The sequence below is a fragment of the Drosophila montana genome, unplaced genomic scaffold, assembly GCF_035044405.1.
Source record: "Drosophila montana isolate Dmon_TW-CO22-7 unplaced genomic scaffold, ASM3504440v1 contig_3848_1, whole genome shotgun sequence".
In the NCBI taxonomy this organism is placed as follows: Eukaryota; Metazoa; Arthropoda; class Insecta; order Diptera; family Drosophilidae; genus Drosophila; species Drosophila montana.
In genome coordinates, this window is record NW_026998720.1 from 4,489,670 (window position 1) to 4,509,052 (window position 19,383).

A 19,383-nucleotide genomic window follows, 5' to 3' on the forward strand; every position below is an offset into this window, starting at 1 on the left:
TGCCTGCATCCCATACTAATACAGCTTTGACTTTTCACACTCAGGTGTCATCATGAACGCCGACACGGACTTTATGGTCGATATGAGCAAGGTGGGCAGCAATATTGAGTCTGGCAAGCTCTCGTGCGCCATCTTTGATCCGATGGGTCATGTGCTGCCCAGTAAAATGGTCCAGGGACCCACCGATGATATCTTCCGCATCATGTACACACCCTTCGAGGCGGGTCGTCACACCATTGAGCTCATGTACGATAATATACCTGTGCCTGGTTCGCCGTTTGTTGTCAATGTGAAGAGTGGTTGTGATCCGACACGCTGCAAGGCCTATGGTCCGGGCTTGGAGAAGGGTTTGACCAATCAGAAAAACAAGTTTACCGTAGAGACCAAGGGCGCCGGCAAGGGTGGCCTATCGCTGGCTATTGAGGGACCCTCCGAGGCCAAGATGACCTGCACGGACAACCGCGATGGCAGCTGTGATGTTGATTATCTGGCCACCGATCCCGGCGAGTATGATATTACCATACGTTTTGCGGATAAGCATATACCCGGCTCACCGTTCCGTGTGCTCGTCGAAGAGACGGTCGATCCCAGCAAGGTGAAGGTCTACGGGCCGGGCATTGAGCATGGCCAGGTTCGCGAGAGTGTGCCCACTGTATTCAATGTGGATGTGGGCGAGGCTGGTCCTGGCCGCATTGCCGTCAAGCTGACCAACTCCGAGGGCATACCCGTTGACAATCTTAGCGTCGAGGACAAGGGCAATTGCATTTATGCGGTGCACTATGTGCCGCCCAAGGCCGGTTCTGTGCTGACATGTCAGGTGAAGTTCGCGGATGTGGAGGTGCCATGCAGGTGAGTCCCCATTAACCTTAGCTTAGCGTCCAGCAGTTGAAAACGCTCGCTCCTTGCAGCCCGTTTGTGATGACCGTTTTTCCAAAATCCGAGGCGACAAAAGTCACCGTGAAGGGCGTCAACGAGAAGAAGAAAACACCCGCCTCACTGCCAGCCGAATTTGAGATTGATACGAAAGAAGCCGGCCAAGCGGACATTAATGTGGCCATCAAGAATCCAAAGGGCAAGCCAATGCAGCCACGCCTTGAGGAGGTAGCCAGCGGTACCTATGTGGTATCGTTTGTGCCGGACGAGTGCGGCACCTATCAGTGCAGCATCAAGTACGGCGACAAGGAGATCGAGGGCTCACCCTTCAAACTCGAAGCATTCCCCACCGGCGAGGCCAAGAAATGCAAACTGGTGGAGCAGGCGCCCAAGATACAGCCATCCGGTAGTCAGTCCCATCTGAAGGTGGACGCACGGGAGGCGGGCGATGGTGCTGTCACCTGCAAGATAACCAACAAGGAAGGCAGGTCTGTATGGGAGCAGCAACGACTGGCGGCATCTATCGATTGGTATTGACAAAACACTTGAATCTTTTCCATTCCTGCAGTGAAATTGTGGACATTGATGTTATCGAGAAGGATGGCTTCTTTGATATACTGTATGCCCTGAACGACCCTGGAGATTACGATATTAATGTCAAGTTCGGCGGCAAGGACATACCGAATGGCAGCTTCTCCATTAAGGTAGTCTGAAAGATAAACATAAACAAAACATCTACAGCCAAATCTAGTCACAAAGAGGAATTATTTGTTGAATGAAAAAAAAAAACCAAAAAATTAGCAATTATTATCATAATTTATTTATTTATCTAGTCACATAAGCAACAACTCAAATACTCTACACGTACATGAAGTCTAGTCAAAAGTTCAGTCATTTTGGTGTTTGTGTTTTGTGCCCTCCTCAATGTTAAAGTCAAATTGTTTTTGTAAAAAGAAAAAAAGTCGAATTCGAAACACGCAAACAATTTACCATATGTACGTATATATGTGTAAATATATAACATATATCAAGCAATGAAGACCCAGCAATAAAACAAAAAGAATACAATTTAAGTGCAACATTGTAAAACATGACAACAAAATAAAAGAAAACCCCAGAACCAATTCAACGTTTTGTGTACAAAAGAAAAATTAATGAAAAAAAAAAACAGAAACAAAAAAATTTCGAAACATTTTCGAATTGCATGCGAATGTTAAACGTTTTTTCAAAATTATTTATGAACCAACCAAATGCTCTCTGCTATGCTAAATTACAATATGCGCTTTGTTTTACATTATGCATTTAATGCACAAGATTATTCAATTGTTTTAATGCTTAATTAGTTTAAATTCTAGTATGCGTAAGTTGTTTGTGTGTGTTTGTAATTTGCAGTTGATAACACCATATATATATATATATATAATTTCTATGTATCTAGCAAAAACCAAAACAAAACCCATACACACTTGAGTTGGTTGCGCTCAATTGTTGCTTAAGCACATTACCAAAGGAAAAAAAATTAATTTATAATAATTGCTAATTTAACAACAAATTTTTCTCTCTAACCCAAACGTAAACGTTGCACTATTCATTATTTTTATTTTTCAGTTTTATTGTAAGTACTATTACTACCCGGCTTTGCCCGGGCCAGCTTTATTTTATTTAAATTTTATTATCGCATCGCGCGCTAAATTTTAAATATTTTCATTTCTGCCTTGAAACACCATTTCCTCTTATTTGAGTGGATTTGCCGAAATCGGTGAAATACGTTTTGAACAAAATTTTCATGAACACTTTTTTGCATATTTGTTACCCACGAGGGCTTTATAAAATGGTTGAAACAGGTACTTATTAAAAATGTAACGCTTCGAAAGTAGGCTTTATCGAACTTAACTAGATTTTTGGTCCATATAACTTTTGAGGTGGATTTTCCGAAAAGAGTGAAACAAGTGAATAAACATTAACAAAGATCATTCAGAATGGGTAGTTGAGTTAAACCAAACGTATGGAACATAAAAACGATTCATTTAACAGTTTTCCTCCAATTTTCAACGCTTTCAAGTGGAATTTTACAAAACACCATCTTAGTCTTCACCTGCATCTCATTATAAGGTTATCTTATCTCGATCAGTCAGTCACTCAATCAATCCGTCAGACAGGACAAGTTAGCCAATGAACTGGCAGATGAATGAAAACAGACATAAAGCCGATCAAACTTAACTAGAATCTTAGTCCATATAACTTTTGGGGTTGATTTTTGGTAAACAGTGAAACATTTTAAAACGAACTTTAAAAAACATCATTCAAAAGGATTAAATGAATTGCGAATATAAAATGTTTAATTCAAATGTTTTCCGCGTTTTTCACACCCTTGCGGGTGGAACTTTCCCAAAAACACCGTCCTAAAAAAAAGCACTTGGATCACATAAGAAGGTTAAAGCAGTATGCAAATTTCTGCTTCCTATCTCGATCAGTCAGTCACTTAACCAATGCGTCAGTCAGGACAAAAAGTTTTCTATATAAAGATAAACGCTGACAAGTTGACTAATGAACCCGTCAGATGAATAGCGACTAGTTTGTAAGCAACAACAACAACAAAAACAGCACACATCCAGGTTTCTTTGAGCAAAACAATTCAAATTAAACAACTTGCATTTGCGGGCACTGTGCCCAGACAAAATATTATTTTATTGAAGCAAAGATTAATTGTGTTTAATTTTAACAGTTGCGCACAATTAGCTGAGCGTTAAAATTACAATTTCATATAGTTTCACGCTTTCCACACACCTCGAGTCGAGATGAATCTATTTTTTGACAGCGTCTTCAAGAAGAACTCGAGAACTTCGTTGGGCTGGCTGCCCACATTGTCTATGTGATGTTCAGCACATAAGGGCCTATTTCATAGACTAATAATGTTTTTATATACAGACTTATGCTTATGTATAGCTTATAGCATTGGGGGTTATATTTAAACTTTAATATGCTTTTGGTTGACGGGATATTAAATCTATTTTTGAACTTATCAAAACTATTCCAGTTCTGAAGGAATTTCTATAGTATTCATTAGCTATATCAGATATATTAAATGCAAATTTATACAGAATAGATTTTGTTCTAGCAATTTTGAAGGAACAATGTATTTGAAAATAAATTTAAAAAATAGTTTTCCTTTCATTTCAATTATATTTCATTAAACTAAAATTGAAGGCAAGTGGAGTATGTAAATTTTTAGTTTAAAATGCTTACAAATTTATCTGAAAACTAGAGAGTAAAGATATATCGGAATGCTAAAGATTTAATACCCTTTTAGACATATCCCTTTGGCAGAAATGTGAGAATAATTAAGCTCGTAAATGCTGAAATTTATGAAAATATCTTGGAACCTAATATTCGACCGATCGTTCCTGTGGCACTTTTATGATATAGTGGTCCAATGTTGATAAGATTTTGATCATATGTAGGGAGCATAGCAAAACTAACTAACTTGGTCAAGATATCTTGTAAACAAGAAAGTTTTCCATAAAAAAACCTACTTTTCGACAGATCGTTTCAATGCCAATAGTTATTCGAGAAAGAAAGACGGACCTATGGAAAGTTTCAAGATGATAGCTTTAAAATTTAGAGACTGTTCGCATAGAAACAAACAGACGGTCAGACGGAGAAGGCTATAGCAACTCATCTGTTAATATTGATCTACAATATATATACTCTATGGGGTGGGAGGGGTTTCCTTCTATGTGTTATGAATTGCAAATTGTAATGTCTTCTACAGAAGTATAATGATTTTAAAGCCGAAAAATCACATTTTATGTATACAATATTTGTTCAGCAATTTTCCCAACTTTCGGGAAATGCTTTCCAAAAAGCTGCCTTAAAATGTTACTTTTGTAGAAAATCGACATACTATATCTTAAGCCTTGTTCTGGGCGTTCATCACCAATCAGTCGGTCAATCAGTCAATCAATTAATCAGTCAGTCAAACGGTCAGTCAATCAATCAATCAGTCAGCTCATTAGTTAGTCAGCTTAAACAGTTTCATTTTCAAGTGATATTCTGTTAGTTATAATAATGAAAGGTTAAAATATAATAGAACAAGATTTTGAATAAGAAATTTTTAGTAGTTTGTTCTTGGCCTTATGATTCCTTTAATTGGACAAGCGGCTTTAAATTTACACACTCCAACAAAAATGTAACTTTGGTTTGGCATAGAAATTGACCTTGTGACACATATTTATTTAATGTATACCCTATAAACTTATGCAGGTCTGTTTGTAGGCAGCATAAGGAACGATCTTTGCTTTCTCTCAAAACTTGGCTACCTTGTGTGTGGGATGATAAAAGTAATTATGTGGAACAGAAATTAACACATTGTTTACAGTCCAAATGAATTACACCATATTAATAATTAACAAAATTAAAAATTCTAAATTTAAATGCAAAATGCAACAAGAGGAAAAATCGCAACAAAAAAAGAAGCAGAACTCTTGTAAAAATGTTGAAATTAGTTTTCCGACAACAGCAGACAACAGCAATTGTAGAATAAATAAAAATATTTATATATGTTATATGCAACAATATATATTTAAAATGTTGCTGAATTATAAATTTATATGTGCATATATTTATATATATTTTTATTTGTATATAAATATGCACATACACATGTAAATGGCGTTAAGAGCAGCGCTAAGAAACTATATAAAGAGGCTACTGATTCACAGTTGTTGTTGTTGTTGCTGTTGTTGCTGCAGCAGGCAATCGCGTGGCCAGCACAAAATATCAAGTATACGCCGCATATAGCGGCGTCTGCATATGAAATTCATGTGCAGCAACGTAAAAGGCGCAAGTAATTAAAATAAGAATCTGTGTGTGTGCGTGTGTGTTGGTGTGTGCTGAATTTGTTGCTGTTTGTGGAAACCATTAAAGATTGGCAAGAGGCAGAGCCATTGGCAGTGGCAGCTACTACGACTAGTCGTCTTAGCTAGTCGCGCACCGTTTCTTAGTCAGAGTTTGTCCTCGTCGCCGTCGTCATCGTCCACATAGCGTCGCGTTTTACAACACTGGAAGTCTAAAAGGTGGCACAACAAAATTTATAATTTATTTTATTTTTATCTAAACGCATTTCGTGACGTTTTCTGATGCATGTCACGACATGTGTAGAAATCTTCTAGGTCTGTCAATAGATCGCATATGGCACTTGCATCTAGAGAATATTGAGAAAATTGTGCATGTGCTTTCGCTTCACCTTCCCCCTGGCCAGCCAATTGATTGGCTGTGAATTCGCGTACTTCTTATTAATAGCTTCAATATTTTATTGAGATTTGTATCTTTGACTTTTTTTTTGGCGATTTGGGCACGGATATGGCCACACGGGATGATTTCTCAATATTTTGCATTCATTATAATTGTGCTTATGCAACAGCCGCTTGCTGTGGAAATTCTAAGCACATGACTACAAAAAAAAAACAGAAGGAAAATTAAATGAAAAACTACTTACGAGTACAAACCGTCAATCAATGCCACTTCCTTTCGGTGCGTGCGTGTGTGTGTGTGTGTGTATACGGGTTATTTGTACTTATTATTGTTGTGCTTCACCCTTTGCAGCTTCAGTCTTGCATAGTTTCACACTTTCAAGTTTTTTTTCCATATCAATCAATGCATCAGTTTTTAATCATAAGCAGAAGCCAGCAAAGTACCCATAGTTGTAAAATATTTGTGCAAATTTCAACACAACTGCAAAGTATACGAATCCAACAAATATATCGAAATATCTATCTATATATATATGCATATAGAGCACATAAGTTGTACTCGTGATTTTGTTCTGATTTTCCTCACGTCGACCAATCGCATGACTGGCTGTTGTTTTATGATTTCAATTGAATTTTTGGATACATATATATATATATACATATCTGGTGCTTAATTTGGCCATTTTCAATTTTATTTTCATTGACCTCAGGCTGTCGAAAGCATTGAACAATACTCGCACAGTGAATACGTCGAGGAGCATACGACCAAAGTGGTTAAACAGACAACAACACAGGTGAGCAGAGTTATACAAGTGTAAAATTTTAAGCAGAAGATTTAATTATTAATATTAAGTAGATAGAACAAATTTAAAGAAACTTTAATGTACATACAGTACATCATAGAATTAATATCATAATAATGGCAATAATGGAACTATAAAATATATTTTAATAAGTATCAATAGAAAGAGCTAATGTAATAATAATGGGATTAATAGGACTATATTATATACTATTTATAGCTTAAATTAATATGATAATAATAATATGATTCAATGAACTATAATACATATTTTAATTATTATAAAAGAAAGATAGGCAAAAGTTCGCGTATTTATGTTAATAATAAAAGTCTTACAAATTGGTATATAAATAATCGGGTTTGCCTAGGAATTCCCTACTTTTTAAATATCATTTTACGGTGCTTCAAATCGAAGCTCTGCCCTTCCCCGGACGATTCCAATTTCTAATTTCTCGTAAAACAATTTTTCCCAGCAAAATCTTTTAATATAGCTAACTATATTTATAATTACAAAATATAAAAATATTATAATATTATTAATAATAATATAATAATAATATTAAATACAATTAATAATAATATAATAAATAAAAAGTATTTTAGCTCTCAGGCGAAAATTTAATATGAACTGAAAAATCGGTCGAAATTATTTTGTGAATTTTTTTGAATTGCGAATTTTTGCCTATTTTTAAGAGTTCTATATTTACAACGCTAAGTTTAGGTATTTTTGCTATTTAAGACTAGTTTACTTCTTGCCTATAACTTTATTTATAATGATTATCCCTCTCCATTCCACAACTTTTATAACTGGATCTATGGCAAACAGAGCGAACTGGTCAACGGCAAATCGGAAGTTACATATCGAAGTGTTGCCTTTGAGAAATTGCCACTACCCACAACAGGCGGAAACGTTACTGGTGCGTATTAAGTTACAATTTATACCTATATATATTTAAACAACTAAACAACTTTTAACAAACAAATCCAAAGAAATTGTTTATGCCTCACACAAGGAATTTCAATAGATGCTACATAAATTAACCTTAAAAACACGCAAATATTTCTCGTGCAAATTCTTTTGAAATGTCAAAATTTGCATTTCGACTTTTAGTCTAACATTTAAAAAAGAACTGCCAAGTGTTTTTTTAAATTATACGTTTTAAATTAAAACGCAATAATATGATACAAAAAATATACATACAATTTATGCGCCATTTAAGCAGCGACTCGCATTTGCAATTTAGTGCAAGCCGTTGGGCGGCTTCTATTGTGCAAAAATAGAAAATTGTCGTAAATTTTCAAAATGTATACACCAACAACGATATAGATATGTGTGCACATATATATGTGTGTATATATGCGACACTATGGACAAGTAGCAGAGGCAACGTACCCGAGTCTGGGGATATACAAATGCAGTCGAAGATCGGCGGACAGATGAACTGTCATACGTTTGGCGGCTTATCTGCCTAATTGTTGACAGTCGGACAACTTAATTAGACATTGACAATGACAACAATAACAACATCAACAGCAACAATGACAGCAACATCAACAGAGCTTTCAGTTTTTGTCGAGCTCTAAGAAAAAATCTTGTAAAATTATGTGTGCGCCGAATGAATCTCGTTTGTCTATGGTTCATTGACTGCCTGCCTCTGGGTGAAAGTAATTAGCTATTACATTTGTGTATAAACCCATTAAAAATGTTTAAACAGGGTATAATGTTTGTATTCATAAATATATATTGATGGTGCTCTTATTGATCACCAGCACTAAACTATAAAAGTTCGAGCACACGCAGAACGGTTTCTTCTGTCATTTCTATAACATCGATAAAAATGTATTTGAAGACAAGATTTCTTAAGCACTTAGTATGTAGGTTCTTGTATTGTATTCGATGATATGAAATATTTTAAATTTTGGATATCTCCCTCCGTTTTTGGATATCTCCCTCCGTTCATTAGCCTTTGGTATTTACAGACATTCCGAAATCATATTTACGCCCAATAAAATTTAGAAAGATCGGACAATAAACACCGAAGGCATAGATATAGTTTATATATATAGGTATAGGATATAGGATATAGGATATAGGATATAGAATATAGGATATAGGATATAGGATATAGGATATAGGATATAGGATATAGGATATAGGATATATGATATAGGATATAGGATATAGGATATAGGATAAAGTATATAGGATATAGGAAAAATGGGACAAAGGTATAGGAAACGTAGAATGAATACAGGAAAAGGATACATAGGATTTAGATATAGGATCTATTTTACCTCTAAAATATATAAACTATATAGGATGCAATTTTAAATAGCAGCTTTGCCTTATGTTTAGGGTATCTTTTAGTCCAGCAGTATCGACTAGCGCACTTCTACTCGTTTTAATTAGCATTTATGCAGTTTGCCGAGGGATATACGAGTTGTAAAACGCTTGCCTACAATTTCATTAAGTTCTCAACATGATTGATGAGCTCTTTTGCAAATCAATAAATAAATATTCGATATTTGCATGCGAATCCCGGTTGCAGCAGTCGTTGCCGCCGCCTGTTGCAAATATTTGCTTGCATTTTCACGCTTCCATGCAATTTTCCTACATTTTCGCCGTGACGTACCGCAAAAAAAAAAAGGAAAATAAATGAAAGAAAATATAAATCTGGGTCTGTGCTCCTCATTAAGAACATGCACCGCGCCACGTTTCATTTGTGGCCACAAAAATCAATAAAATGCCCACCGTTGCGATGTGGATCGTGGTTCGCTTAAGTGTCGCCTCTTTTGTGGCACGGCAACGTGCGGCTTTTCTGGCGCGCTCCATTTCCTTTGAAGATGGTTTATTGTAAATGATTCGTTTTGGCCAAATGACATTATTTGTCGCGCATTTGTTGCACTGATTTTTCATTGATCAGCAGACGACAATATTATGTATTATGTACACCCAACTTTATTGCTCATGTACATCCAAGAGTAGCCTCTAGAAAGTCTAGACTGAGTTCCAATTGGATTCGAATACACGTGGCTTAGTTGACAGCTGACAGCATTATTCAAAAGCTTAAAATTATTTTTAATTATCGAAAGAACCATATTTTGGATAAATAATATTCGGTTTAACTTAATTTTTATTTTTGGCCTGTTGATATGCATATTGTTTTCTCTACGTTTTTCATATATTTTTGAACACGCGCTCCGTTTTTGAATTCTGCTGGAAAACTATTGGAACTGTAGAAAACTCAATCGATTTGTAAAGGAACCTGAAAAGTTCGTTTTAAATTTTCTAAAATTTGATGACAAATTTAATACTCTATGCTTGCCGCTTTTGATTGATTTTCGCCAATTGCATTTTGATGCCAATGCCAAATATATTTAATATTTACCTATTCTCAAATCAATTACATAAGTGCTCACATATATATATGTATATAAATATATATATTTAGCAACACTTGTGTGCACAATTAATAACACATATAGTCCACGAAAACAGTTTGACAAATGCTTACCGCATTTTCGGCATTCCCTAAATTTTGTTTCAAAAAATGTTTTATAGCTGGAAATTTGCTTTCTTCAGGCTATAAAAGAAAACACATTCACATATTGCATTTATTTTTAAACATTTTTGCCACTTTAATGGGCAAATATTAATAAATTTGATGTCGCCTTCGCTGCATTAAGTAATAAATTCTATTTCCTTTGCTGTCTAAATATATGGACATAAATATATACATATCTTTATACATCTAATTGTATATCTTCTTGTGTTTGAATTTAAGTTCGAAACGCATAAATTAATTTTATATTTGCACCTTTTCGAGCTCGAAATTCGGAATGACAACTGTTAAAATTCGCCAGAGAGACACATACTAGGACATGCCGCATTTTAGCCAAGTTCTATATATGCATGTGCATGTGTGCACACATACACTCTCAGGCGCACACTTGTCAAATGGCAAATATTTCCAATTTTTCTATATTTTATATATATATATTATATTTTTATATATCGTTCATTGGCTCTGCTGCTGCCTACTTTATAGCAGCAGGCCTCAACATCGGCAGCCATATTTTTGGTAGATCCATAAGAGTGTGTGTGTTGGTTGATCTATGCTGCCAGCAGCGCAGCTGCTGCTGCTGCTTCTGCTGTAGAGACGCATCTTTTCTGGTAGGAACTGGCATGCTTTTATATATTGGCCTTAATTTCGATTTGGAACTGTCGATGTTCACTTGAAATCGGGACGTGGAGACGCGTGGACCTGCAAAACGTCGCTGGCAATTAAAATCGTGCGCTAACAAATGACAAATGCATAAAATTAACAAAATAATTTAAAAAACGCAATTTACACAATTTAGGAATATAGTGCGTGCGTGCGTGTGCGTGTATGTGTGTGTGTAAAGGATACTTCAACACAGGACTCGAGCCAAAAGACTTTTAGCTTTAATTCGTATATATGTTCTAGTTACATCGTATTATATAACAAGATTTCGTTTTGACTTTAAGCGTGTGAGTGTTAATTTCTACAAATCTTGACCAATTTGTTGGCATATTTTGTGCTGTCCCCAGCCTCGCAAGGATATGCCTTGAACAGCCTTTGGCCCAATTGAAAGAGGGCGCATATCCTTGCTGACTGCTCAGACAAAATGTACACAACAATTAGCGTGTTGTTAAATTAAATTGTTCTAAATTTTAAGTGTCTTTATTTCAAAAATCTGCCCGTGCTTCCAAACTCATAAAAAACATACAAATATATATATATATATATATATAAATAAATAAATATCATTATATATTATAAAAAAAAAATATAAAAATTGCAATAACAAAATGCACTTCAGTTGGTTATCTGATAAGCCAGCAACGCCTGAAGCGACCTGGTCGGATCATTCGTACTTTTTTCGACCCTATTACTATAAAGTGACCGTCTCCGAGCGCGATCACGCGGAACGCATACACGTCTACTTCAATGAGACCATTATTCCCCAGAATCAAGGATTAAATGGTTCAGATTATATGCCATTAAATTCAATATCAGCGTTTTCAATTGTAACACATCAAGGTAAATAACTAATTTAAATAAAACATAAATTAAATAAAATTTAAAATAAATAAATTTAACAATATGTGAGGGAAACAAAAAAAATTCGAATAAAAAAATAAATTAAATAAAATTTACAAATCGATAAAATAAAAAAAAAATAAACAATTAATTTAAGTTTTAATAATATATCAATTTTAATATTATACAAGTTTATTAATAACTAACTACAATAAAAACAATAATTTAAACAGATTTAAACAAAAATGAAATGAAGTAAAAAAATTGAATATAATTAATAGTTTTAATAAGAAATCAATTTTTACAATAATCATAGTAAATTTAAAAAAATTGAAAAAATGTACCAATTAAAAAAACGAATATCTAAAAGGTAATCAAAAAAATAAACGGAAATAACTTTAAAAAATATTTCAAAAATACTTCTATAGAAATTTTTAATATTTCATATAGAAAACAAGCAAAAATATACTTAAAAACAAGAAAAAATAATATAAATATAAAAATATATATAAAAGTAAAAAATTAAAAGAAATGTTAGATAAGTTTAAACAAATATTTAAAAAAAAATAAAAATAAGATGTGATTGGCAGATAAAGAAAGCTAAAGGCCCTAGTTGCTATAGTTAAATAAAAATAAAAAAATAATAAACATAAAAGTAATATAAAATAATAAATATTTTATTCAAGCAAAAGTTTTGCACTTTTCTATACAAGTACTATATTTCATTTATTTGAAAAACCAATCGAACAAATCGCAGCCTCTTAAATTTAACTGCAAACAGATCAATCAAAATCTGTGCCAAATTTTTGGAGTTGTCTGTCGGATCGCAAGAAAATTCTTGTGGTTACTTTTTTCTTTTTTTTTTTTCTTTTTGATAATTTGCCAGGCAAAATGACGTCCACGTTGTCGTCAATAAACCCAATTCCGCTGACTAAAGCCACAAAAATGTGTGTTCATTTGTGTTAATGGCCAAAATCTCACCAGAATGCTTGAGGACGGCGCTTGTATTTCAGTGTTCCCTCCATTTGTCCTCCGGCCCGCCCACCCACTCTGGCCGAGCAATGCAATTTTGAATTATGACCAAAAGTCTTTTAAATGTGTCTTCTTTTATGGCACCGACGCATTTGTCTATTGGCTGGCATTATGCTCGTTGTTGCAAATTAAATTCTATGATTTATTATCAGAGTTTTCAACAAAGCGTAAAATTCATTTGGCCTCTTGTGTGGCGGCAACTGTAAAGGGTGCCTTCGTATTCAACAGCATGAATTATAGTTTACACTCGACAACAAGTGCTGAAATTCAATGATTTGTATATATATATATATATATATATATATATATATAAATATACTTATTTATGCTCATAGTTCTTGGTGATTGATCTCTGGATCAATTCAATATAATATTCAATCAACTGTACTGTGAGCAGCTGCTTTCAAATCTCAGGCTAGTTGTGTTAAGGTGTTAAAAACTAGCTTGATTAGTGAATAACTTTATCATCTACTTATGTATCTATCTATCCTGATAAAGAGACCCTGGGCAGACAGGATGCTTGCTCTTCTTTCATATAAATCTATACAAACAGTATGTCATATATATATTTTCAGACTCCTCTTATAAGATATAAATCTCTACAAACATAATATCAATAAATATGTTATCATACTAGATGCTTCCTCTTATTCTAAATGCAAAGATAATAAATGTATATTTAGTCAGGATGCATTTTCTTTCAAGGTCAATCTATACAAAGATAATACCAATAAATATGTTTTCAGACTAGATGCTTCCACTTATTTCAAATATATATATATATGTGCAAAGATTATATCAATTAATATATTTTCAACGCATACCAAATTTTTAAGATATTTTAAAAATTATGCCTCTGATCTTTTCAGCCATCAGATTTATAATAATGTATTTAGGATTAAAGAAAGTAAAAGTAAATATATTTCAAATCCAAACCACATTTTTAAGATGTTAAACAATTATACTTATATAAGATATATACTTTATATAAAAACTAGCGGGTATAACCCGGCACGTATGTTCTAAAATCAATGTTTTCAAAAAGCTTTGAAAATGAGTTTGAAACTGATCGGATGGGAATCAAACAAACTTAAAATTCACAAAAAAAAACTTTGAAATGCATTTTCCACCGAAGGAGTTCAGATTTTGCGAAAAATGTGAAACACGTCTCAAATGATTTTTCTTATAGATCTTTGGAAATAAATTTGAACACAAAACGTCATCCACCAAATCTTCGACCCCCATTTGCACCAAGGAGGGATAGATTTTTCAAAAAGTGTGAAACACCCCCCAACTAAATTTGAACAAAGATTTTTGAAAGTTAGTTTGGGGCCGATCGGATGGTAAACAAAAAACTTTCATACAATTGTTTTCCGCCAATTTACCACTGTTGCGGGTGGAATTTCCCAAGGGCTGAAATACGTATTTATTAAGTTCTTATGTAGAGCTTTCAAAATAAGTTTGAAGCAAATCGGACACAACTTAAAAGTTCGCCCAAAAAATCTTTAAATCGCATTCCCTCCGAAGAAGTTTGAATTCTGCGAAAAGTGAAAAACACGTCTCAAATGAATTTTCATATAGATACTTGGAAATGAATTTGAGGGCGAAATTTCCCGAAACCCAGTCTTAACGTGCACCTACATCACATAAGGTAACTACAGTGAAAATTTCAGCTTCCTAGCTCTTACGGTTTGGGCTGTGCGTTGATCACCAATCAGTCAGTCAGTCAGTCAAGACAAACAGTTTTATATATAGAGATTAAAGAATGTATTCAATAGATTTTAATTTTCAAGTTGATGAATATTGTCATTTTGGTAAGATGAGTTATTGTAGGGAGGTAGTCCAGAAAAAAAACGGAAGGAGGAGGTTTGAAACCTGTTACTAATCTTAGAGTTTCCTCCTTCTCAGTATGTGTGTGTTCCATTTTAGACAAATGCCTTCTTTATTAATACAAAATACATCAGAAAATCGAGGTTTGAATCTTATGGTATTTTCATACAAGTGTGTAGTTTGTTTAATCTTTGCTAAGTGCCTATATGTAAACAAAGGTACGCAAAATGATCATAGGGCAATATCGACCTTATAAGCCGTTTAATATATAAATAAATTTAAAAATATATAAAACAAAATCATGAAGCTACTGGTGATTTGGCAACAAAGAAATTTATGCGTTTACGTTTATTTTCTATGTCAAATTTGGTTACACTGATTTTGAATTTGACAACATCAAGAAAAGGAGCTCTCAACCCGTCAGCACTAAACTTACTCTTTTTTGAATATTAAATAAAGCAATAATTGTTAGAAAAGTATAATTTACTTGTGTTGATAGCTGTGGCATGGTAACTCATATCTGCCCAACATTAAGCAAAAAGTTATTTTCTGCAGTTTTGTTGTCTAGTGTTTCGTTAATTTTTCTGTTTTTATTTTTGCGATGTGCAAATGGCGCAAACTTTCGCTGATATATCGAAAACATATATACCATCACGTCGCGAACTGACTAGAACAGCTTGAGAGTCATTAAATCTTTCATTTGTATTGCCAGCGTCCATTAGATGATGCCAAAAAAGATGCCACTGGGCGGCAGCTTCCCATGCTTCAATGGGCAATGCTGGCAGGTGGCCTGGGCCGAGGGCGGTGCTGTAAGCTGTGATGGGGGAGGAGACACTGGGACGGACAGCAACAAATGTTCAAACATAAATAATCATAATATTCTTTTGCTTTTTCGTTTAATGTGATGAACATGGCAGCCATATAGAGTTGTCTTGGCAGCATTTTTTATACGTTCAATTTCTTACACATTTTTTTTCGCAAAGGCTTTTCTTTATATATGCAAATTAGATTTTCTTTCCAATTGCACGCACATAACGCCACATTTTGATCGTTAATTTGCAAAGTTCTTTGAAAAGTATTTCGGATTATTTGCATTTAACATGTCATTTCATTTATGAAACTGAACAGCTGAACAGCGGCTGCACACGGGGGGCTTTTAAAAAATAAATAAATAAATAGCTTGGTTCTTATCGTGGAAAATTTAAGTGGGTTTTTTGTTTTTCAATTGTCTCCTGTTTATGGCACATTCAAATTTTCTAAATGCCAATTTAATTGTTTGACAAGCCAATCAATTTTTCAATTGTTTCCGAAAAGCGTTCCACTTGGCACTAATGCCAGACATTTTCTATTTGATTTTCTTTATTTTCTTTTTTTTTTTTTTATTTGGTACCCGCCCCCAATGCTTATTTTGAAAATTTGCTTAATATTGGACAGGCACGCGACACGTTTAACTGCCTGATTTATGTGTGTTTACCAGTCGAGTTGGCTAAGCTGCTAACCTCGGTATTTATATTTGCGCCAGTTTTTCTTAGCGTTTCATTTCCGGTGTATTCAAAACAAAGATGATTATTAGCTCTATAAATAACAAAAATATATTTTTAAATTGGTAAAACTATTTATACTTTATTACAATTTTATAAAGTGAATATAGCGAAAATATGTTTTTAAATTTAAAGCAAGGCATCCTTTTTATTTTTATTTATTTGCTTTTATTTATGAAGCATAAATAAAAACACAAATAAGATTGTAAACAACTCGAAAGTCGCCGAAAATCAAATGTTATTTAGAGGGTACTACTAATTTGTCACGAAATGTGTAACGCGAAGGAGGGGACATCTTGGATACAGCATATACATATATTCTTGATCATGCTACTGATGTTCGGCTGTCTGTTGCTAATCAATCAAGTCCATCAGTAGGGCATATACTTGTGGCTTTGTTGCAGGCGATACATGTATCGGGATTGGCTGAATCGGACCTCTATATCATATAGCTGTCATGGTCGGTCGAAAAACAAGGTCTTGTAAGAAAATCCTTTTCATACCCTTGTAGAGGTTATTATGATTTTGTTACGAAATATGTAATGCGTTGAAGTAAACATCTCCGACCCCATAAAATATATATGTTCTAGATCAGCATCGACAGCCCAGTTGATATAGTCATGTCCTTAAGTCCGTCTGTCTGTTTCTATGCGAACTAGTCTCTCAGTTTTAAGGCTATCCTCGTCTTGAAACTTTGTATAGGTATGACTTTCTGTTGCAAGCAACCGACCTAATCGGACTACTATATCATAATGCTGATATAGAAACGGTAGGTAGAAAACTTTTTTGTTTGGCAACTTATTGATTGATAAGTTTCACTATGAAACATCGATCGAATATTAGGTTCTTATAGGGCAAAATATTCTGTTTTCAAAGATATTTTCAACAAACTCGTCATTTTTGAGCTACACTATTCTCACATAAAATCTTCGTAGTGCCAAAAATATCCTTACTTTTGTTTTTCATGATATTTTATCCAAACTTGGCACACTAGTTACATTTTGATTCGAAATCGGACCACTATATTATGTACCTAAATAGCAAGAATCAGTAGAAAAATTAGTTTTTTGTAACAATAACTTTTCTGTTCTTTAAGATATTTTGACCAAATTCAGCAATGACGCGCTTCACAATTCTCCTCAGATGGGTATTTGATTTTCGATGTGCCTTAGATACCGTTCATTCTTGTTATTTTTATTTATTAGCTATTATAATATATAAGCAAAAAGCACTCAAAATTTTGTAAACAATTTGAGAGTCGACGAGAATCAAATGTTTTTTTAATGGATGCTCTATATCATGCTTATTCCTTGTCCAATTTATGAAAATTGAAAATCTCTTATTTACTATCAACAACATTTGCGCCTTTTGTCGTTTTATGTGCCCACTACTTAAAATTAATGAACCCTCGTGTCATCTCTATATACTTCCACATGTTCAGAATTTTTTTTTAGAAAATATATTTGGGAATATTTTGTATATACTTAACATATGCATGCATACATTATTCCGTACTTTTCTTGAGTATATGTTTTATAAATACAATTCCGGTATATAAAAAAATTTATTAATATAAATTTAGGCACGTGCCGTTGTTTGTCCAAGCACCTAAAAATTCCTCCAGCTCGTTGGGTAAAAAAAATGCTCATTTAATGAGGGGCATTTGATTTCTGGATAGATAAATATATAAGTATATATCTTTATATACAGATGTCTCTTGTACATAAGTGGCTACATATTAGAAAAAGACTGTCCTATATTTGACCTCAAAAAATATCCGGGACTGATATTTTGTTTTGGTTTTTTATTTTGTTTTGTGACTGCGTGGGAAAGTATAAAACTAATTGTAGGCGTTGAGGAAAATTTCTTCAGAAAGTCAAAAGATTACTGTGCAATCAGTTCGTGCGGAGCAGTCGTTGTGTTGAGAAGTGTTTCCAATTGGTGTCAAAGTTTTGCGCAAGGATTATAAAAAGGACATATAACATACACACAGTGGGCAAAATAGTATGTGATATATATTATAATATATATTAAAAGCAAATCGCAGATTAATATATATTAAAACAATTCTTACGCTAAGTAAAATTTTTTTCCTTAAAAAAAAATACCAATACAATTAAAATACCAAGATCTTGTTAAAAAATACTTTAGGTATTTGAAAATAAGTTTGCTTTGAACAACATTTTTCCCAAATTTCCTATTCCGAGTGCAAAAATAATGCTCAAAAACATTTGTTGCCATTAATTAACTTGCTATATCATAAAATCGCACAAGTTTCAAAAATATATTTTTATGCTTTTGCAAACCAAAATAGATTTATTCAATAAAAATTGTCACGCAAGTTCGCACATAAAACTGAAATTATGATTTCGCTTTAGCATTTTGACGAAGATATTTTCGTACCAGCTACACAAACTGTGGATTTTCCATATATAGAAATACACATATTTAGCCACACCCCTCTTTGTGGTTTTGAGGTTATGTTAAGTGTTAAGATCAAGATCGGTTAATTATAATAAAAACAAAAACGATTTTTCTTTACAGCTGAAGTCAGAATGCCAAGTGGTAAGGTAGATAAACCTGTTATTCAGGATAACCGTGATGGTACCGTCTCCGTGAAGTACGATCCACGCGAAGAAGGCTCCCACGAGCTGGTTGTTAAATACAATGGCGAACCCGTACAAGGTTAGTAGAAATTAAAAAAAATATTGTTGGAAATTCAATCAATAAGTCGTTTGCTCATACCCATTCCCTTGCTTTGGCAGGTTCTCCATTCAGATTCCATGTGGACTCCATAACATCTGGCTATGTGACCGCCTATGGACCAGGTTTGACGCACGGCGTCACTGGCGAACCCGCCAACTTTACCATCTCCACCAAGGGCGCCAGCGCCGGCGGCCTGACCATGGCCGTTGAGGGTCCCAGCAAGGCAGACGTAGGTTTCATTCACAATTTCATCCATCTGCAGTTTTTATACATTGAAACCT

General features: G+C 34.0%; 1 protein-coding gene across 4 annotated transcripts in view; it reads left to right on the forward strand.

Annotated features, from left to right (window-relative positions):
- Positions 1-19,383, forward strand: part of cher (filamin-A) — a 44,361-nt gene that overhangs the window by 22,368 nt on the left and 2,610 nt on the right. For 3 of the 4 annotated variants that reach the window (XM_064697071.1, XM_064697068.1, XM_064697069.1), the window contains 7 exons: positions 45-849; positions 909-1,361; positions 1,442-1,577; positions 6,836-6,919; positions 7,754-7,844; positions 18,941-19,081; positions 19,162-19,331. In XM_064697071.1, coding sequence (XP_064553141.1) covers positions 45-849; positions 909-1,361; positions 1,442-1,577; positions 6,836-6,919; positions 7,754-7,844; positions 18,941-19,081; positions 19,162-19,331 — 1,880 coding nt within the window. Of the gene's footprint in view, positions 1-44; positions 850-908; positions 1,362-1,441; positions 1,578-5,821; positions 5,949-6,835; positions 6,920-7,753; positions 7,845-18,940; positions 19,082-19,161; positions 19,332-19,383 lie in introns of those variants that run through there. The other variant, XM_064697070.1, reaches the window with a different exon arrangement.